The sequence below is a fragment of the Octodon degus genome, unplaced genomic scaffold, assembly GCF_000260255.1.
Source record: "Octodon degus isolate 3935 unplaced genomic scaffold, OctDeg1.0 scaffold00043, whole genome shotgun sequence".
Classification (NCBI taxonomy): Eukaryota; Metazoa; Chordata; class Mammalia; order Rodentia; family Octodontidae; genus Octodon; species Octodon degus.
This window is the reverse complement of record NW_004524619.1, coordinates 11,650,349-11,672,751: the sequence shown is the minus strand read 5'-3', so window position 1 is coordinate 11,672,751 and position 22,403 is coordinate 11,650,349. Positions and strand designations below refer to the sequence as shown.

The 22,403-nt window shown below is 48.5% G+C and overlaps 1 protein-coding gene across 1 annotated transcript in view; it reads right to left on the bottom strand.

Annotated features, from left to right (window-relative positions):
* Positions 1–22,403, bottom strand: part of Pxk (PX domain containing serine/threonine kinase like) — a 55,880-nt gene that overhangs the window by 21,756 nt on the left and 11,721 nt on the right. The window contains exons 3-12 of the mRNA XM_023715728.1: positions 19,502–19,688; positions 11,536–11,613; positions 11,021–11,094; positions 10,403–10,477; positions 6,994–7,098; positions 6,453–6,554; positions 4,607–4,768; positions 4,069–4,186; positions 2,936–3,014; positions 161–209 (exon numbers count right to left, since the gene is read on the bottom strand). Of these exons, the coding sequence (XP_023571496.1) occupies positions 161–209; positions 2,936–3,014; positions 4,069–4,186; positions 4,607–4,768; positions 6,453–6,554; positions 6,994–7,098; positions 10,403–10,477; positions 11,021–11,094; positions 11,536–11,613; positions 19,502–19,640 (981 nt within the window). The 5' untranslated portion in view covers positions 19,641–19,688. The remainder of the gene's footprint in view (positions 1–160; positions 210–2,935; positions 3,015–4,068; positions 4,187–4,606; positions 4,769–6,452; positions 6,555–6,993; positions 7,099–10,402; positions 10,478–11,020; positions 11,095–11,535; positions 11,614–19,501; positions 19,689–22,403) is intronic.

The following is a 22,403-nucleotide window of genomic DNA, read 5'->3' as shown; positions in this document are numbered from 1 at the left end:
TTACAAGATATTTAGGTTATTTCCAAATTTTCCCTATTGTAATTTTCTTTTTTAGTTTAAAAGAAGTGATATTCAGAGTCAACTTATTAATGTCACAAGCTAAAAAATAATATGATTTTAAAAATTAAAATAAAATAAAAAACAATATGATTTGCTTTACCTTAAACTGTGGCTTTTCAGAAGTGGTGAGTAAAACATCACTGAATAATCTGTAAAGAACAAAACAACCAAATCTTTATGAGACAAGGCCCAGACCGGGATCTCACAGAGAGGATCCGAGCAGATGGCGGCGCCTTCAGCCCCCAGCTCTCCCCTCCACTCAGGCAGCCCACCCAGCCAGCCCACCTGCAGTGTGTACAAGAGGCACCGGAGTTCACAGCCATCAGTGTGACCCAGGACCCTCCAACCCCTGCCTCGGGAAAGTCACCAGCGCACTGGCCCCGCAGGGCACCAGATGTCGTCTCCCCATTGTAAGGCAATGTAGTATTTGGAATTTTTTTTTCTTTTTCAAATAGCAACTTGCAAAGACATTGCAAATATAAGCAGTAGATACTTTAAAAAAAAAAAAAAAGTTGTTTTCCTCTCTTTTCCAGTCTCAATAAAATTTATCCTAGAGCTCAGTAAAAGATAAATGTTCAAGTAAGTAGAAAGGAATTATTCTGATTGAAATCTAAGAGGGCTGGTGAGATGGCTCAGTGGTCTAAAGCACCTACTTAGAACAAGCTCAGCAAAGCAAAGGGACCGCGGTTCAATCCCCCAGCACCACATGCCAGCCAGCCCCGCCCCCAGGTGGGCTGAGCTGGCCACACACACACACACACACACACACACACAAATTATTAATCTAAGAGAAAAATAATTTGTCTCCAGTTGTTTCTCAGGCTCCATTTTAAAACAAATAGCAACTGGGCCAGGGAGACAGCTTAGTGGTAAAGTGCCTGCCTGGCAAGTTCAAGGTCCTGAGTTTGACTCCTGGTACAATGAACAGAACAGAACAGAACAGAACAGAACAGAACAGAACAGAACAGAACAGAATAGAACAGAATAGATAGAATAAAATAGAATAGAACAAAAGAAAAGCACTGGTATGGGCGGGGGGTACAGCTCAGTAGTAGAGCACTTGCCTCGCATGCATGAGGCCCTGGTTTGATCCCCAGCACCCCATCCCCCAAGCCAGAACAGTAGCAGTACCAGGGCCTCTGACTTGCTCTGACCCACACGGCTGCTTGGAGAGTGCCCACGCTCCTATGAGACTTTCCTTGCATACTCTTCCCTTTCTTCCTTTACCTTATAAATATAAATTTATATTTATAAATTTCAGGGGACTGACCATAGACTTTTTATTTATTTATTTATTTAACTTTTATTTTTTGCAGTAACAAGGATCAAACTGGCTTGGGACCTTGTGCTTGCGTGGTAGGCTCTTATGCCCCTGAGCCACCTCCAGGCAGTGTCCCTCCCTTTCTAAGGACAGAGCTTCCTCAGACAAGGTCACCTCTTCCCTGCAGCACTCCTCAAAGCCCCGGCCCTCCCCACCACATTTCCATTTACTTCCAGAGACATATTTTAACTGAGCATAGGTCATACTTCTCCCGTTGTGATTCTCCAGGCTGAAGCCCAAGGGATGGAAAGACTTAGGTGAAGCAAAAACTTTGGATTAAAGTAGGAGAATGCAGCTGGGTTGTGGCAGCACACACCTACAATCCCAGCACTCAGGAGGCTGAAGCAGGGAGATCACTGGGAGTTTGACACCAGCCCGGATTACAAAGTGAGCTCAAGGCCAGCCTGAACTGCATAGTGAGACCCTGTCTCAAAAAGACCAAAAACAAAAACAAATTTTTTTTTTTTAGAAATAGATGAAGATAATGGGAGAACTGAAAGAATGGTAGATACATGTGAGTTCCAGGTCAGCTTGGGCAACTCAGCAAGACCCTCTTTCAAAATTAAAAAGGGCTGGGGCCGGGAAGATGGCTCAGTGGAATAAGTGCCTCCCTGGCAAGCGCAAGGGCCTAAGTGCAATTCCCAGTTCCCGCCAACAACAACAAAAAAATTAAAAAGGGAGGGGCCGTGAGATAGCTCCGTGGTCTAAAGCACCCGCTTTGGCAAGCTCAGGCAGGGCAGAGGACTGCAGTCCAGGATCCCGGCACCACATGTCGCACCAGCCCCGCCCTCAGGGCAGGCTGAGCTGGCCAAATTAAAAAAAAAAAAAAAAAATTAAAAAGGGAACCAAACTAAACCAAAGCATTATAAAAGAAAACAACTTGTAGAAAGAATGAATAAGGAACCTAAGTCACCGCCTGCCTCCCCTGAGCTCTGGCTGCGCCAAGCCTTCCCTCGCCTTGCCTGCTGTCACTGCTTCCAGTGTACCTCTGCTAGATAACGAGCTACAAAGACAAGAGCAGCAGGCTCAGGACCTGTTCACTGTCTGACTTTAAGGGAGGGTGCCCCTGAGTGCGGAGCTGCAGCACAGTGCCCGGTCCAAGCAAGGTGTGTAATGAATTATGCCCAGTAAGGAAGCGACCAACAGAAGCACAGCAGCCCGGGAACAGCTGCCTCCTCGGGAGGGCAGAGCTTGGAGGCTCTGTGACGGGTGAACTGTCCACAGCTGCCACCAGCTGGCACGCCATGGCCTCAGGAAGGGGAGGCGCTGGAGCTCTGTGATGGCACTGCCTAAGTAGGGGCGCCACGCGTACGCACACAACGCTAATGCTGACGGAGAAGAGACACATGAGAAAAGGATGCTGGTGTTCAAGGAGAGCGATCAGCCTGGAGCAGGGAGGGCATGGGACACCAGGGTATGTGCTGCAAGCGACCACCTGGAGGCAGGTCACTTCCATGCCGCAGGGACTGTGACTGAGTGCCGGGCCCCTGAGCACAGTGGCCCCGTGTTCAGCAAGCTTACTGACATCACAACCGAAGCAGACGATCGACTTACGGCATCTGTAAGAGCCGGGAGACGGTGGGCATGCCATGTTTACAGGCGTCACTAGACAGCGTGGACTCCAACACGGCCACTTGAAATGAACAGATACACAGTTTAGTTCCACAGAACATTGCTGGCAAATCCACCGGGCCATGAAAAGTCTGACACAGCTTTGCAACAGCTGTCTCAGGCTGCTCAGAACAGTGTCAAAACTCTTCACACACAGACAGATGGCGTGGGGAGGAGGGGAACATCGGCGACTCCGGAGCCACCGATGACTAAACCAGAAGCCACGTGCGGACAGAAAGCAAGCGTATTTCCAAGTTAAATGGAAGAACTCAAGACATCATTCATAAGTGTTCCCTGAAGAGCAAAGTGAACACTACACAGAAGCAAAATTCTGAGTTTGAAAGACGTTTTGTTGCTTGCCTGCTTTTAATCAAAACCACTACCTGAAAAAAAACCAAAAAAAACACCAATACCTGAGAGGTTGGTTGCTGACACGGCACCATCCAACACTGTGGATGCAACCAGACCCTCCTACACACGTATGGTCCAGCTTCAGGCGCTCAGACCCAGACAGGACGCTCAGGGCCGTGCTCTTGCACTGAGGAGTGCTGGCTCCCACAGTGGTCCGAGAGCTCACCTGCCCTCTTTCTCTGCCTGGGCCCTGAGCTCTGAGCCGGCTGCAGGGAGAACGGAGGAGCCCTGCGAGCCTGCACCAGTGCCCTGGCCTCAGCGGCCCCAGAAGACTCCCAGATCCACTGCGCTCAGGGCTGAGCTGGCCGGCCTGCAGGGCCCTCGTCCACCAGGCTCCCAGCTTGTGGCTCCTGGGCTGCTTTTTAGGCTCGGGCCAGCTGTGGTTGGACTCTGGGCACTTGTCTGGGTCCTCGACACTGGCCTCGAGGTACTCAGCTGGGCTTCTGTATCTGATTAAGATTCTACATCCACTTGTTTCCAAAATTCTAACATATTTTACAGAAAGTTTCTGAAGGGCCCCATTTGAGAGACAAACAAGCTATCTGCAGTGTTTGCGCAGGCTGTGGAGGATGGCAGCTTTCTCGGGGCCTTCCCTGGACTCCAGAAGGCACGTGAGCAGCTCTGCAGGCGCCCAGCCCCCAGCCCTGCCCCAAGCCCATACTGACCCACAGCCATGGACGGCGCAGGAGGAAAGGAGTCCACGGGCACTGAGTCAGGCGGCCGTCCGTAAGTCATTTCATACAGCAAGTGCCCAAAGCAGTGCACATCCACGCTTTCCAACGTCTGTGAGGGAAAGAGAGCGTTCACCGTGCCGCTTGGCCCGGAGGCTCCTGTGCTTCTGCCCCAGGCTGCCACGAAGACACACGGCCCGGGGACAGTCCCACTCCAAAGTGAAGCTCAAGTCCTTTTGTAAAAGCTCAGGAGGCCGCCCGGCACAGTGGAGTATGCCCGTAATCCCAACACCGGGGAGGCCGAGGCAGGGGACTCACTGTGAGTTTGAGGCCAGCCTGAGCCACACAGCAAGACACTGTCTCAAACAACCAAAGCAAAACAAAACAGCCCACCAGACGTCCTGCTACCCAAAAGGCGTGGCCTGCCCTCTATGGTTCTCTAGTTAGTCACTCTATCCCTTCCTCGCCCCTCTGCCATTTCAGCTTAGTTGTGGGATAGCCCTAAGATGACCCCACTGCTTGACTAACTTACATTGATCTTCCTGAACTGCGTGAAGAAGGGGCGGTAGAAGGAGGGCAGGCCCAGCAAGGAGTTCTCGAGGTCCAGCAACCGGCAGGTGTCCCCGTCAAGCAACACGTTGGAGGCATGAAGATGCCCGTAAGGAAATCCCTTGTCGTGCAGAAACTTCAGCACCTACCAACGAGCATACGCACATTACATTCCCCCCAACTACGCGGATACATGATGGAATCGCTGGGCCTTGGACTCAACCCTTAGCACCAAAAGCAAAGCAAAACAAGTGCTAAGAACATTTTTTTTCTTTAACTCAGTGTTTTGAAACAAAATGAAACAGGTCACGGGGAGACTGCTAAAGAAAAATGCCACCTCCACCCTTGGGAAAGGGAGTGAAGCTGAATGCTTTCCAGCACCAAGCTCCTGGGAATGGAGAGGCAGCCGGAGAGAGCGGCTTATGCTTGAAGTGCCTTCTGATCCCAGCTCAAGTCTCACCCTGGCCCAAATTTTTTAATTAATAGAAGCACTGCAGAGCTAGGTGTGGTGGTGCATACCCATAATCCCAGCACTCGGGAGGCTGAAGCAGGAGGATTGTTGCAAGTTCGAGACCAGCCTGGGTTACAAAGTGAGCTCAAGGCAATCTTGAACTGCATGGCAAGACCTTGTCTCAAAGAGACAAAAAAAGAAAAGAAAGAAAGAAAGAAAGATGCAGCAGGCTTCCACAAGAAGAATCACTTTTCAGCTGCCACTGAGGCACACAGTGACTCCCAGGAAAAGAGGGGCTCCACGCCCCCCCCACAAAGACCTGGAGAAACCGGCAAAGGAGGTTCACAGGGCAGTGCACTGAGGACCGAAGCAAAGAACACAGCTGCTCCTTGTAGTTTTAAAAATCTTTTGTCGGGGCTGGAGAGATGGCTCAGTGGTCTAAAGCACCTACTTGGAACAAGCTTGGCAAAGCACAGGGACCACGGTTCGATCCCCCAGCACCACATGCCAGCCAGCCCCGCCCACAGGTGGGCTGAACTGGCCACACAATAAATAAAATGTAAAAATAAATAAATAAAAATTTAAAAAAATAAATAAAAAAAAATAAAGGATTCTTCTTAAAAATCTTTTGTCTTAGGTTCAAAAATGTACTAGAAGTAGCGTACGGATAGAATTTATGGTTCAATATGTGCCACATGGGGGAGTGGGGTGCTTAAGTATTTTTATTGCGAAATCCAAGAGGCCTGGAGAACATGATCTAGAGTGACATGGAAAACGTCCTTTCTTCCTCTCTCTCTCTCTCTCTCTCTCTCTCTCTCTCTCTCTCTCTCTGTTCCTCTCTTGCAGTGCTAAGGATCACAGCCAAGGCCTTATGTATTCGGCACACTAGCACTGAGCTTTGTATCCATCCCTAACAGGAGAAGGTATCGCTCTGTTCACACTTCTGCAATGCAGATACAGGTGTACATATATGACATGCAATAAAAAACCTTGGCACAGAGATGCCGATCAGCCTGAGACACCGTGAAAGGTCTCCACTCAGAAAAATACTTAAAGCTCAGACACAAAATTGCAACAGCTAAAGCTTTTGGAATTTAAGTTACTGTCACCTTCATTTCAAATATTTGCTTTTTGGGGTAGAGTATGTTTACTATTATCAGCTTACAAATAACCAGACAATGTCAGGGATTTTGGCTATTTCTTTTTTGGCGGAATCGGGGATTGAATTCAGATCCATGCGCTTGCCAGGAAAGTGCTTATTCTACTGAGATATCTCCCCGCCCCAGATTTTGGCTATTTCCTGAGAACTTTTCCATAAGAATAACAGACTTTGAATGAGACTGCAGCGCAACTTAAACAGAAGTTAGGTACCTCTCACCTCTAATATCTGCCGCCCATATGTTTTTATTTGCTGGAGTTCAAGGCCCTGAATCTTCTTCGGGTTGCAGTACTTCTTCAGAAATGGGTCCTTAGGTTTTGCCTGTAAAGAAGAATGAAGAACAGGTGAGGAAGCAGCCAAGGACCTACTAAGCAGAGAGGACCAGCCGTGGGATGTGATGTAGGGTACAAAACTGAGCAGTCTGTGTAGCTGACAGAGGCTGACCCGGGCTTGGGCCCATCTGTGTTCCAGGGATGTGCCCATCTTGCCTTATAGCCCCCAAAGTCTTGCACACTGTTAGAGCGCTTCAACAAGTGCAAGACACAAACTTTACAACTGACCTGAGCGAGCAGCCTACAGCCCCAGAGGGCTCATCTGCCCCTCGGGTGTGGGGAGGAATGCTATTTAACCAAACTGGGTAAAATCTTTCCAACTAAAATCAACATTAAAATACAACCCTTAGGGTCTTGTTTGTGGAACCTTAGGGAGTTCGAAAGGGACGTGAGAACTTACTGACCACGAATGGCCTGGCCGAGAGTACCTTGTAGATCAGATCCTTCAAAGTTCCCTTCTCACTAAACATCCTGATCAGCAGAGCAGAGGACTCGCTGGCGGTGGCAAAAGTGACCCGGTACACGTAAGGGTGCTGCCAAGACAAAAAGGAGATCTGCACTGATCTGCCTAGGGCCTAGGTCCCTGTGGGGCCGGAATCTGCTCGTGCAGAGTCACGCATCATCTGCTGGTTGTGTGGCACGCAAACATGACATTCCCTGAAGAGATGGTACTTCCAAGTTGCGAGATGATCAGCTAGGCCCTCCTTCGGAGGACACAAACTCCAGTGACAAAGGAAGCCGACAGCTTGCCCTGCTGGAGGACCCCCCAACAGCGTGCGCCCCCACCCCCCACCCCTGTGCATTCCCCCTGCGGGATCCGCCTCAGCCCACGCTTTTTTTTTAATTTTTTTTAGAACCAAAAAAAAATAAAATAAAATTGAACTCAGGGCCTTGCACTTGCCAAGCAAGCACTTATTCTACTGAGCCATCTCCCCGGCCCCCCACGCTCTCTTATGGTTCAGGTTAAAGCAGGGTGGAGGAGGAGAAAAGTTTGAGTTTTGGAAGTAGTGGGTTTTTGTTTTTGTTTTTGGCGGAACCGGGGATTGACCTCAGGCCCTTGCGCTTGCCGGGGAAGTGCTTATTCCACTGAGCCATCTCCCCAGCACCTGTTTTTGTTTTTTTTTTTAGACAGAATCTCACTATGTAGTTCAGGGTGGCATTGGGAGTTGAGTTCACTATGTAGCTCAGACTGGCCTCAAATTTCTGGATCCTCCCACCTCAGACTCCTGTGAGTGCTGGGATCATAGGCAGGCGTGTGCCACTGTGCCTGGCCGGGGGCCGTGGCCTTGATACTCTGCGTCTACACACTGACACAGCATGCAGCCACAGCCAAGCACAAGTAGGGGTGCAGATGGAAACAGCTGCTCACAGCCGTGCCTGCGATTCCACGCTGCTGTTGGATGCCTGGTCAGCCAGGAAACAAACAAAAGCAGCATCTTTGGGCTTCTTGGCCCATTTGGAAAGCAGCCTGCATGACTCCTCCTGCCCTTCTACAATGTCTGCAGTATGACAAATTATAATGTCCTCAGACGGGGACAGGGCAAGTAAGGAGGGGGAAGACAAATTACCTAATGCACAAAAAAAGGAAAGTCCTCATCCTACCTGGAAGGGGCTGGCTTCAGGCACTGTGCCCGCTGGGCTCTATGGAGTATCACGCAATCTAGACCCATGGGAGCTCAGAAGACAGGGCTTCTGGACCCAAAGGGGACTGGAGAGGGTGGAATGTTGTGTGTGTCCCCAAGAAAGTGTGACAAATTAGCATAAAGTTTCCCCTGATCTTCATATCAGAATTGATGCTGACTTTTAACAGCTTCATTATAACTTAGCTAGTTAAAGTTCTCCAACCGAATAGCTTCGGTGTATCCAGTTATATGACATGGGACTCTATTACAGGACATTTCCATCACTCCAAACAGAAATTAAAGGAGTGGAATAAGAAAACCCCAGCCCACGCTGACATGAATGAAGGGCTTCAGGGTGCAGTCCAGTGGCCCAGCACTTGGCAGCAGGCATGAGGCCCCCAGGATGCCAGCAGCCTCTCAAAAGAGGAGGAGCAGAGGAAGGACGAGGGGAAGGTCCTCCCCATGATGACAGCTTGCACAGGGGATGTGACGGAGGACGTGCACACAGTCTCACCCGCCCCACATACTTCTTACTAATTCTAGGTGCTTATCTTCGGACAACAAGGCTGGGTACAAATGGTTGGCTAAAACTGGTTACTTTGCTTTTTTCCTTCTGGTTGTGGAGGTTGAAACCAGGACCTCTGCACTGAGCTATGCCCCCGGCCCTTTTACATTTTGTTTTGGGACAAGGTCTTGCAGCGTTGCCCAGGCTGCCTCCGATTCGCAACCCTCCTGCCTCAGTCCTCCAGACCGCTGGAACCACACGCGTGTGCACTGTGCTCACCACATTTTTCTTTTATGTAACAGCAAAAAGTGACATGCAAGTGTCTCGTAAACCAGGTGAGTAAGGTGTCGCCAACTCTACGTAGTCGGTTAATAATGATGTCGTACTGCATTTACTGTGAACTAAAGACCAAGGTACAGGGCTCGTGTGGGAGCTTGGCGGTCTACGGCGCTGCCCAGGCAAGCTCAGGGACGCGCAGGGCACAGGGACCGTGGTTCAATCTGGTGCCAGTGGCAGCTCTGCCCCAAGGGCAGGCTGAGCAGCCCCCCACCAAAAAAAAAAAAGATTCTACGGTGCACCATTAATGAAAAAAATACTGGGCTTTAAAATTATAAATATAGGGCAGGGGATATAGCTCAGCGGCACATCATAAGCACCTGCCTGGCAAGTGCAAGGTCTTGAGTTCGATCCCCAGTACTGGAAGAAAAGGCCATGGCTGTGTCCCTGTAAAATTATAAATATACATTTTCAAAAAAAAATCATACAAAAATTCTGAGAGTAACACTCTGGTTCCTGCTTCTTGTTGCTTGGGATGTAATCCCAGAGGAGTTTTATTTTCTATTTTTATTCCTCTGTGCCATCAGACTTTCACAATTAATGTACTCTTGTATGAACCATGTTTTGTAAGAAGCAGATGTTTATGAAAGGAAGTGTAAGACACTGGGGCATAATTCAGAGGTAGAGTACTTGCCTAGCACGGGCAAGGGCCTAGGTTCAATCTCCAGCACCACAAAAAAAAGAGAAGGGAAAGGAAAGAGGAAGGGAGGGAAGAAAGAAGGAAAGAGGAAAGAAGGGAAAGGAAAGAGGAAGGGAGGGAAACAGGGGAAGGAAGGGAAAAGGAAGAGTTTAAAAGTTTGGGCTGGGCCAGGGAGATAGCTCAGTGGCTTAACAGCCTGCCTGCCAAGTGCAAGGTCTGAGTTTGATCCCCAGTAAGTAAGTAAGTAAGTAAGTAAGTAAGTAAGTAAGTAAGTAAGTAAATAAATAAGTTGGTGCTGACAGCTTGTATCATACAACCAAACTCACGAAGACTACATTTATCTTGGCCATCCATCGGACTCATTGAAAGCTTGATTTCTCTAGCTTGACAAAACATTCTTTGTTTTCTTTAATTAGCTGTCTGAAACTAATGTCAGGCTTTCTCACTATGTCAGGCTGACCTTGAAGTCACTATGCAGCCCAGGCTAGCCTCCAACTTGACAGTGATCCTCCTGCCTCAGCTTCCCAAGTGCTGGGGTCACAGGCGTGCGTCCTGCTATCATGATACCTGACCTACGGTGGTACCATGCAATTTTACCCTGCCCTGAGCCCCTTGGTAGCTGCCCATTCTCTCGAGCTTATTGAGTATTTCTAGCCCTTCTACCCCATTCACCCTCAAGAAAACCCTGTAAGGCTGTGATCCACGCTGAAAATAATAGTAGGACTCATACTTACCAAACAGGAAGGCAGAAGTTTGATTAGACACTGGAAATCTTTATCTGACAAGTATTTGTCGGGACCAAGGTCAGCCTGGAAACATGAGAAGAAGGAAGTATTAGGGCACTACCTTGGTCACCCGAAGATAAATCCCATGTGAACCGGTCCCTCTGACTAAGTGCCTGCTTAGGGAAGCACAAGGACTGGGGATCAATCCCCAGCACCGGATGCGGCACCAGCCCTGCCCCCAGGCCTGCCAAGCCAGGCACCAAGACTGGGAACAGGCGTGGCAGTGCACACCTGTAATCCAGGGATGGGGAGGCTGAAATCAGGAGGATCACTACATGTCCGAGCTGCATAGTGAGACCCCATACCAAATACATTTTTTAAAAAAAACCTGTCATATAAAGAGATTGCAGAAAAACTATTTTAAAGTGTTTCTATTTCTTTCTAAATGTTTACCAGCAAACTATATCTCTATAACCAAATAAATAGCAAAGCAATTTAAAATGACTATCCTTTGATGCGGGGCTGAGGAAACCCTGACATTATCACTGAGGCTTGCAGTACTTCTGTAATCCTCTTGTCAGATATCTACGTTTCCTGAAATAAGACGGAAGCCAAGAATTAGCTTACCCAGCTTAATACCAGCCGTTCCTTTGGCTGATTTTTAATCTTCATCAAGAAGTATTTTTTCCTAATCCTCCAGCCTGCCACAAAAGCAAAAATAAGCTTATAGCTCTACAGTTTTGACAACAAATGATTTCAGTTTCACTAATAGTCAAAATGAAGCTTAGCCATGTTACCCCCGGCCATGCAAGCTCTCGCAAGACATGGTAAAGGCTATCCCCAAAACAACAAAGAAATTACTCTCTTCTTGGAAACAGCAGGAAAAGAGTTCTTCAGTCAAGATTCAGTGAATAGGACAGATAGTAAGTGGTGACTCTCAAAGTTACTGCCCTCCAAGTCCCTCTGAAGGGGCTTTAACCAACGCACAGCCTTAAAATGTCTGTATCCTCAAGCAGTAGGGAGGCAAAAAGGACACACGTCACCAGGGCACTTGCGCTTTCTTGGGACAGGAATCCCAGCCTGCACTAGGAAGCCCGTCCTGGGCTCCGTCCTTTTCACAGAACGGTCAGCCGCTCGCTCACCTATGTCCTTCAGCGGTTCTACCACCTCCCACTTCGGTTCTGACCGGAAGAACATGGAGACCTGTTGTAAGGCAATTTCTGCAAAGACATTTTAGAAACTCATTAGTCAAACGTATTATGAAAGAGTTATACACTTCAGATTTATTCACAATTAAAATCCTTATAGTCAATGACCTCCTTGAAATATTTAATTACAAAACATACTAAGATGAAAACTAAAAACAATGTGGAATTGTAGACTGGACCTTGGAAGAGATAAGCATCTGAGCGGAAGAACTGATGGAATCTGAGTATTAGATTTACCAATGTTAATTTACCAACTCCTGTATTAGATTTACCAAAGTTAATTTCCTAGTTTTGATAAAACAGTGCGGTCCCCTAATAGGCAGCTAAATCAGGCAGATATTAACATACAGTCAGAGAGGGACGGTCCTCAAGGACCTCAACACCAAAACATGGACATCAGAATTGTGGCTGGAGGCACATCTGGAGAGCCAGGAGATAACAGCAGCATGAGCCTGCGCTGTACCCGGCCCGCGCGGCGCAGGCGGCCCAGGCAGACACCCCCGCAGAGGTGGCGGACAGAGCGTCTGGGTCCGCGCTCCTCGCCTTTTCCACAACTTCCTTTGGTGTTCCAGGCACCTGGCTGCGTGATTCACTTCCCTACTGGGCCTTGTGTGCGCCTATAGATTAACTGCAGTCTGACCCACACCACACCACGTTGTGATGCTGCTCTGTAAATGACTCTTGCCATCACCCAGGACACCTCCTCACAATCCAGGCGCGACGCTCTTCCTCCTGATTTCCAATGAGACTCTTCTTTCCTAACATCCTTTGTTTATGAGTTCATTTCTCAAAAGAGTAAGACCACCTGCTCTGTATGTTTAACACCTAACGGGGTGGGAGTCATATTTTTCCTACATCAGGAAGGAAAAGATGTTAACATTGGTGAAACTTGGTGGGAGGGGACACGTGGAACACCCCCTACTCTGCCACTGCAATTGCTTTGTAAAATTATTCAAAAATTAAATTTAAAAAGCAAAAAATCCAATTTTTTCCCCCCGAATTCAGGCCTTTGCGCTTGCCAGAGAAGCACTTATTCCACTGAGCCATCTCCCCGGCCCCAAAAATTATTTATTTATTTATTTATGGGGGGGGGGCAGCTCAGCCTACCAGGGGGCGGGGCTTGCTGGCATGTGGTGCTGGGGGATTGAACCGCGGTCCCTGTGCTTTGCTAAGCTTGTTCTAAGTAGGTGCTTTAGACCACTGAGCCATCTCACCAGCCCAAAAAATACAATTATTAATGACATGGTAATACATAGTTTTTAACATGGGAAAAATCTAGAATATGTATAGTAGCTGGCCTAAGACAAGAATTCAATAGAAGCACCAGACCACAATCCAAGCCCAAGACTCAATGTATGTTCTAAAGTCAGACTGGAACAGCATTTAACATTCTAAGGGATATTCATCTCATCTTCATTTCTTGGGAAATTATAGCTTTCACCAACAAAGAACTCATTAGCCTTAAACATACGCTGGAAATAAAGCCAGTGTTTTAGAAAAACATGGGTGTTCAGCAACACCGGCTCCACTGCGGGAAGTCACGGAGTCTGCTTACTGGAAAGAATCTCCGTGCTTCCTTTCAGGGTTCATCTGTCATGCAATGCTTCCCCTCTGCAGCCGGCAATGAGAAGCGGAAGTTCTTTAAAGTACACCCTATTAAGATGCTCATAACCGCGTGTTCACACTTCCTGAGAAAAACACACCCTCAAGCTGCCACTTCCTTTCCGAGGCAGGCAGGGAGTAAACGAAGCCACTCGGATCCCTGAAAGCAGCAGCAACATTCCCAGTGCACTGCGGGACTTCACCTCCGCCCAGTGTGGACCAGACGGGTCCTGAGTGTCACCAGAAGCGTTCTCCCTAAGGCAAAGGCCTCCTCTGGAATTAGTATGCTGACACCTCAGCAAACTATCATTTTGGTAACTTTATAGCTCCTTCTGCAGTGAAGGGATTTGAGGGAGAAAACAATGTATCAGCCATTTGTTTACTGACTTGGGAAGTTACTTCCCAGTGGCATCTGCTCGGAAGGACACCAGTGATGACAAAATGCAAGTTCGGCTCCAGGTGCACTTACACTGGTAGCCTAGGATGCAGCGAGCCATGTGGGAGGACCGGCGGTTGCCAAAGCACATCTCTGCGGGCTCTGCACCTCCTTGATAATGTTAATATAAAGAGTTCTTAGAATTTCCAAAATAATTTGAAAGCAAAATTTAATTATTTTAAGTGAAAATTATTCATGTCAACTTTGAGAAGACAATGTGAGAAGTACTCATCCAATGCAGTGCAACACCATTTCAAGAGACTGTAAGACAACTGTTTAAAACTAACAGTAAGCCGGCCGTGATGGCGCGTGCCTGTAATCCCAGCACTGGGGAGGCTGAGGCAGGTGGATCACGGTGAGTTCGAGATCAGCCTGGACTAAAACGTGAGCTCAGGGCCAGCCTGAACTGCATTGTGAGACCCTGTCTCAAAACAAAACAAACAAAAAAAAAGCAATTATTTACTTTATGTCACTGTGTATCACATACTTTTAAAAATGGGTGAATACGTCTACACATGGAACATGATAAATTTTTACTAATACACTGAAGACTATAAATACATTCCTTCTTTTTAACATTAGAAATTAGAGAATTGGAAAAAAGGACATTTTCTTTTCACTGATCTGTGACTTACTGTCAAATGGCTCCATGTTCCCAATGATTTTTTTTTTTTTTTTTTTTTTTTTGTACTAGGAATTGAACTCAGGAACTCACGCCTGCCAAGGAGACCCGTGCCACTGCGCTACAGCCCCAGCTCCATCTTCCCCAGCCCCATGTTCCTCCTCTGACTTGGCAACCCATTTCAATCCTCTCTGCTCAGAGGCCTTCCCCAACTCTCTACTTCCTCACCGAATCAGCACCAACCTGCTAGGCCCAGTGCCCGGCCCACCTCTGGCCTAAGCTGTCTTTTTGGCCTTGCCTCCCTGCGGGCACTGCCACACTACACACTGAGGTTTGCCTCCACGTCACTTGTGTTCTCCCTTGGCCCACCTCACCTTCCTAGCTCTGTCTGCCCTCCTGCTCCCCCGCCAGGACGCCTTCTCTTATGAGCCACCCCATCCCTGCAGTGGCCCTCTCTTCCACAAGACGGTCTGCTTGGGGGGCCTTCCAAGGAGCCGAGCCGCTTGGGGAGGCCTCTCCTCCCTTAGGCCAGCTTCCACTCACCAGCAGCCTTCATGGCCTTCACCTCTGCCGCCCTTCCTAGGTATGGACTCTGCACCTCCCAAGGCTCTCCCCCTCCCCATGGCAAGGTGCTGCCCGAGCTTACGACCACAGGCTTCATGGCTGCCCCCTTGTGCCCATGCCCTGGGTGGCAGGATTGTGGAGGAGAGGCTGCTCTTTCCCCTGCAGCGCCTGGCATACAGTAAGTACTTAGAAAGTACTTCATAAAGAACTAAAGTTTCAAAGCATGGCAAATGGATGTGGAGCCCCTCATTAGAGCAGGAAAACAAAAAGGAATCCCCGTGCCATTTCTTCATCACCAACGGACACATGCAGAGTGCTGATAAACTGGCTCAAGGTGGGAAAGCCAGCTCATCCTCCCCACAGGCAGGCAGGAAGGATCCACGCAGACCAGACTCTCCCAGCCCTCAACCCGCCTGCCAGCAGGAATGCGCCCTCAGCAGGAACACAGCTCGGCCGGAGCTGTCATCCGCAGATGTAGATGAGAGGGTGAGAGATAAGGCAGAACAAGGAATTTTGCAGGTCCTGGGACATCTGAGGAATGTGGAGACATCTGAAAATTTACACTGATGCTTCAAGGACCCTCTGCTCACTAAGGTCCAAGATGGCCAGAGAACTCTGACCCCACAGAGGGTTTTTCCACCTTCTGTCCACATGCACCCTAAGTTCCACACCATGTTGCCTCCACACAAGCCTGGTGGTCTCTGCCTGTCACCCTCTTGGTCACACCGAGGCTCAGGTGTTCCAGGTGCTCCCATAGGGCTGTCTTTCAATTCCTGGATCCCACCCCTCTAACCCACCCTGCTTGTTTGGAATACGATCACCTCCTCTAGCCCCTCCCTCCCTTTATTGCACTACTGTCAGGTTTCTGGGTTTCAGGGCTAGAAGAGAACTTCAACATGCCCTGCTCCTTTTGTCCCTGCCCAGCCTCCAGCTTTGCACCATCCTGGGGACCGCTGAGGAAAACGCTGCTGTTGACAAAGCTGCAAACAGGATTTCTGGTTCAAATGGCTTTTGTGGAGATATTAAAAGTCCCTTACTCTGGGGGGACATGGAAGCTTGAAAAGGGAAGATGGCTGCAGGGCACTGAGGCTTTGAAATGACAGAAGCAGGTTGTTAGTAAGACGAAGATGGTGCTCTGGGTGTTTCTCATTACGCTCCTCACGACGGTGAGACACCAGCCTTCCCTGTGCAGTGCAGCCCTCCATCCGATTTTCTAGTTAAACAAGAACCTGACAACTCCCCACCGAGGACCACGGGCCTACATTTACCTTTGGGGATTTGGTCATTTAGAAAAAAACCAGGAAAACAATAAAGACCCAATGATTCCAAGCTGGGTCCCTGGTAGACACAAGGCAGATGCTGGTGTCCCAGGAACTCCCAGCGACCCATGCCCTGGGGACCAGGTGTAGGCACAGTCCTCTCTAACAGGAAGCCCAGCCCAGTCAGTGCAAGGAGCAGGAAAAGTGGCTGTGGAGCTTGGCCACCATGTGAACTCAAATCCCACCAAAAGCAGGCTGGGTGGCAGCCACAGGCCACCAGGAAACCGAGGAGGAGACACTATCCACATTCCAAGGGACAGGTGCCCCGGGAAGCAGGGGCGCTGCTGCGTACTTCAGGAAGGGCTCCGTGAGGCTGGCACAGGCGGGCTGGCCTGACCACAGCCGCTGAGTCAGCTAAGAGGAAAGGCATGTTCTAATCTTTCACTTACAGGGGGAATTAAACCAGCTTCTTTCTGAAAATAGCGCTCTTCACCCACGTTTCATTTAGGACTCTGCCCTCTGCACAGAAGCTGGGTTCTTGCCGCTGGGATTCTGGTAGAAGTTCCTGGTGGCCGCCTTATTATGCTGCCCACATTAACTCTGGACTCTTGATCATCCGCCACACTAGGGACGAGGATCATGGCCACTGGGGAGGGGGGGCTGGAGGGGGCACAGTGGCATGGGGAGCAGGGACCAGACAACCTTCCACAGCCAAATAGCATTTGAACTTAAAAAGAATCTCGGGGGCCAGGGAGATGGCTCACTACAATAAGCACTTGCCTGGCAAGAGCAAGGACCTGAGTTCAATCTCTGGTTCAGCCAAAAAAAAAAAAAAAGAATCTCAGACCAAACAACAAATCACACAAATACAAAAGGCTCAGGAAGGCCCCTCCCTCTGGGGTCCTCCTTATCTCTAAAAGCACAAGAAGGCTAGGTATGGTGGTACATGCTTATAAACCCAGCACTCAGGAGGCTCAGGCAGGAAGACTGTCACAGGTTCAAGGCCACCTTGGGCATAGCCAAGGCCAGCCTGAGCTACACAGCCACTCTCTCAAAAAGACCACACACACACATGCACGCACGCACACGCGCGCGCACGCACGCACACACAAGGGAGGTAGTCTTGATAAAACAGCCCTGAGGTCTCCTCTAGCACTGATGTACCTGGCACGAGCTCCACGACAGCAGCGCATGCATCTGCACCCCAACTCTCAGCGCCGCCGCTGGCACATGGTTGCCATCTGCCAAGCGAACGGCATGGCCACTCCAGCAAGGCCCTCTGCTACCCGCCTTCAGAGCCCGAGCAGGCTCTCGGGAAAGAATGCAGATGTCAGGACGACTTGCTGGCAATTTTGGGAACACACCAGCTAAAGCATGGAGAAATGGGAGCCAGGACAGATCCCACTCTATCTGGAGCTGACCGGAAAGCCCTACTCCTAAGTGTCACCACTCTTCTCTGTGGGAACCAAAGAACGAGTGGGGAAGAATGGGGTCCTCATAGCTGTGTGGCGCTTGAGCTTACGATTCACAGTAAACAAGGATTGAAGGACGCTTTCCTTCTGATGGCCACATCTGGAAAGGGACTTTTCTTAGCCCCACACAGCACCTACCCTGCAGGCGGCAAATACAGAGGCAGCTTTTCCCTTCAATAAGCATGCAATTTGCTCGGGGACCTGCTAAAATCAGGTCCGGACACGGCAGGTCTCGGGTGGAGCCAGAACTCTGCACTCAACAGGCTCGCGTGATGCCGCTGTAAGCAGTAAGCCTCACAAACTCAGAGGCAGTGGAGGCATTCGCGGAGCTCTGCACATCAAGGCCCACCTGCAGATGCGCTGACGTGGCTGCAGCCCGGGCGCCAGGATCTTTTTAAAGCCTCCCGGGTGACTGTACTATGCAGAAAAGTCTAATGTCTAAATACGTAGGTCTCTATTCCTCCATCTCTGAAACAAATAAAAAAATGCCTCCCTCTGATTACAACAAAAAGTGTGTATATTGTTGGTTTTCTAGGATGCCAGGGATCAAACCCCAGGCCTTGCACAGGCCAAGCCTGTGCTCTGCCACTGAGCTACGTCCCCAGCCCCAAAGAAATGCTCTGAAAACCCAGGTATCTGATCAAATCTCTTCTCCCAGGTACCTGATAATCTCTTCCCTTGAGCGTAGGCCTAGCATCAGCAGGCGGAGATAGGTTCTTGGGCCTGATCTCAAGCATAAAACGAAAAGCTCTTCACTCAGCACGGAAATGAACGATGCCCAAGTCCACCAAACACGGTTTGTGTTAGCCAATCACTTGAATCCTATTCACTGGTTCAGACCTACAGCGGCTTCGGCTGATCTTTTCCAGGCAATACCAGTGTATTAAACACACTGTTCTCCTGCTACAGCAACCACTGAAGAGCAGCAGCCGTGGCTCTGCGCTACCCCCTGGATGTAGGCTTCACGGACGTGAGCACACCGAAGCTCAGCCACCCCGCCGCCATGGACACCTCACCTCGAGCACACCGAGTTCAAGTGATACATGATCTGGGAGGCTTGTGGCTTTGCTCCAAGGAGCTGCTCAAGGTCTCCAAGGACAACGGGGCCCTCAAGTTCATCGAGAAAAGGGTGGGCAGGCAGGGAGATAGCTCAGTAGAATAAGCACTTGCCTGGCAAGTTCAAGGGCCTGAGTTCAATCCCTGGCTCCGGATCAGAGAGAGAGAGAGAGAGAGAGAGAGAGAGAGAGAGAGAGAGAGAGAGAGAGGTGGGAACGTACATCTGCACCAAGAAGAAGCGTGAGGAGCTGAACAACATGGCCACCGTGAGAAAGGCTGCCATGAGGAAGGCCGCTGCCAAGGACTGAGTCCTGCTGAGTGGAATAAACGTCTGCAGAGTTTAAATAAATAAACACACAGTTCTTTGTCCTGCTGACATCAGGCTAGCATGCTGATGCTGATGTACATGGTCAGTATTGGAAGCAAAGTCCTTTCTACCTGAGACCTCTGGGGGCTCCTGGGAAAGCAAAAGATGTGGCTGAGAGCTGGTCTCTGCTTTGCACTGCAAGGTCCCTAGGGAAGGTGGCAGAAGGGGCCACCCAGAAGCAAATCCCTGTAAAAATGAGACACACTGTATACTGTAAATACAAAAAAACAGTCAAGTTGAGATGACTATATACATAGGACTGTGGAGTATCCACCCTCCATTCTGTCAGAAAAAGATAAAGACAAGACTGTATGTAAATGTAATAACTTCTTTCATATTTTTCTGTGGATATATTACAAAGTTTTGGGAAAAAGCATGTTCTTATAAATCCACAGAAAATTACAATCAAGTAAGTCTTTGTAAATAAACCCTACCCTCTCCCATACGTGCCCTTTCCCCACACACCTCAGCTGCTGAGAACATAGCCCCATCTGGCCGGAGCGCACGGACTCTTCCACTTACCAGTGTAGTTTGCAGAGTAGTTGTTCGGATCTAAAAACTTCTTAACCAGCTCACAATTAGACAACACGTGGTTTGTGGTGATGACGCTGAGATAGTTCTGGAGACCTTTCTGCCTCTCAGCTATGAATTCACGATCCATGTTTCCAATCAATTTTTTGGGAGGAAGAGGTAGACTGAGGCCTGCAATCTTGCATATAAAAAGAAAAAAAGTATACTCACGTCATGTACAAGTCAGATTCACCATCAGGATCATCACAGTTCATTGAATCTAAGATAAAAGATCTTAAGATGCATGTCAATTTTGGTGATATTATAAAAATGTGAGAAAATCCATGCATTAGGGCACTATATGAAGGCTGGGGCTATAGCTCAGTGGCACAGTGCCTGCCTGGCAAGTGCAAGGTTGGGACTTCAATTCCTGGTACCCGCCCCCAAAAAGAGATGCTACAAAAAAATAGTGACTTCAGTTTTGTTGTTTTTGAGACCCGGTCTTGTAATGTAGTTCAGGCTGGCCTCCAACTCACAGTGATCCTCCTGCCTCAGCCTCCTGAGTGCTGGGATTGCACATGTGTGCTAGCACGCCTGGCTCACATGGTGACTTTAAAACTTTAAACTTCAAAAAGTGATTTTTCAACATTCACACAGGAGCATAACATCAAGAGCACATTAACAAAAAAAAAAAAAAAAAAAAAAATTTACTAGTAGTCCCACGAAACTCTGCCTCCCAGAACCACTAAGAAAGAAGACGCGCCCATTCTCCAGACAGCCGCATTCAGTTCTCTTTCCACTCCTTCAGCCGAGCTTCTGGCACTGAGGAACATTCAGGCTGTTCCCTCGAATCTTTCACGTCTAGGCATTATCTGTAGGCTTCCTCTTATGGAAGATGAAGATGAAGTTCTCTCTCACAGCTCTGGCCTTACCTCACACATATCCTGTCCACTCAACCCCCTTATGTTATAATTCAGTTAGAAGGAAAAAAAAAAAAAGAGGGGCTGGGGAGATGGCTCAGTGGAATAAGCGCTTCCCTGGCAAGTGCAAGGGCATGAGTTTAATCCCTGGTTCCGCAAAAAAATAAAAATAAATAATAATAATAATAATTCAGTTAGGGCATTATCTTGTCTATACTAGGTAAATGATATTACTGATAGCTATACTCAAAGTAACTGCTGAACCTTCTGGAAGTAAACTGAGCTCTCCAAAAGATAACATGTCACACAAAAGCAAGGAAAAACTGCAGACAGTAAAATTCAGAAAACATTTCTTTACTTCACATGAGTGCATTAAGTATGTCATGACAACAACATTTTAGGTACTAGATTCATATTAAACACAACCACGTGTTTGTTATCAAAAAAGATCACGTGGCTCCCTTGGACTCAATCCTGCCTTCCAGCAGGTGTCTGCCCAGCGAGTCCTCACCCACTGACTGGGCTTGCAGCTTAGTGTTTTGCTGTGGCTTTCTCCTCTGTTGTTCTAATTGTCTACAGCAAGTGTGTGTGTGTGTACAGTCAATTTACTATTATTCAGAGTGACTTGGGGAGGAAGGAAAAGTAAACACAGCTGTTCAATCCACTATCATTTTCCAGATGACTGAGTCATTTTTTAGTCTATATTTTAAACTTAAAGCACGGGATTGGCATTCTAATTTAGCAGGCAAAGTGACTTTCAAAGCGCAGTGCCATTCGGCCCCTGTGCTTACACCGGATCAGCCCCCGGGCACGCGTCCATCGAAGATGCGGCCCGCTGAACTCAGCAAGGACGCGACGTAAACCACACGGGTGCAAACAGGCTCGGCCGCTCCCGCCGCGCCCTGGGAACCTCGAGCCGCCCGGGACGCTGGGGCAGGCTGCACACAGCTGTGACTCGCCTGCCTCTCTAACCTGCTTGTCGGAGCACAATTACAGCGAATTTTCCTTCCTCGCGTAATGCACTGGTAGATAAGGCACTTAAACTTCAGGCTAGTTTTTCATTCATACAATCAGGTTTGACCTAACACACTTCTTTTATTAGCTAAGTCAAGTGCTATGAAAAAGTGTATTACTTAGCTATGACACGTACAAATCAGTGTCTGTACTTTAATTTTTCCCAGGTGCATAAAATATTAAATCGAGGGTAATACACAACCTAAGACATGCTTTTAAACCTAGTTTATGAAATTGCAGCGTGTGTGTGTGTGTGTGTGTGTGTGTGTGAGAGCGCGAGAGCGCATGCGTAGATACGCCCCCATGGGAGCGGAAAGCGTCTGAAAGACTCAACCCGTTGCCTAATAACTGTTACCCCTGGGAAAAAGCTGGTAGTACTTTCTATTTTTTACCGTAGAGTGTTTGCAGGGCTCATGCACTACGTTGTTTTTGTTTGCTTGCTTGTTTTTCAACCAGTTAACACCGTCACTTTGCTTTGCATTAGATGATCCTACAGTTTGGTCTGGCTCGGTCTCTGAGGCAGTCCCGGCACCCAGCCCCGGCTTGCGTCCTCCCAGGAGCACCGATGATGCGCACCGCAGCGCCTGGCAACGCGTCTCAGAGCGCAGGCCGAGCGCGGAGCTCTGGGTTGCAAGGGAGCATTTATTTTTGCACTGTGTACTAAGTTTTAGTCTTCTTTCAATTAAAAATGAAAGAAAATCCCCTTTATCAAATTGATTATATATACAATAAGAAAAAATTATTACTAACCTGTAATCAAGACATTCACTAGCTTCCTACTAACTGTAATCTAGGCACTCCTCACACAGGACCACCTGAGCCCACATCACCCACAAGGGAGTCACGTCTGATACCACTGGGTTCAAACCCCAACATCTTGGCTGTTTTTCATTCAAGGTGGGGATACTAGACGAATTTGATAAAATATTTGTCTTGAAATGTGAGGCCTCCAACCTTCATTCAATCTATTTTTTAATTTT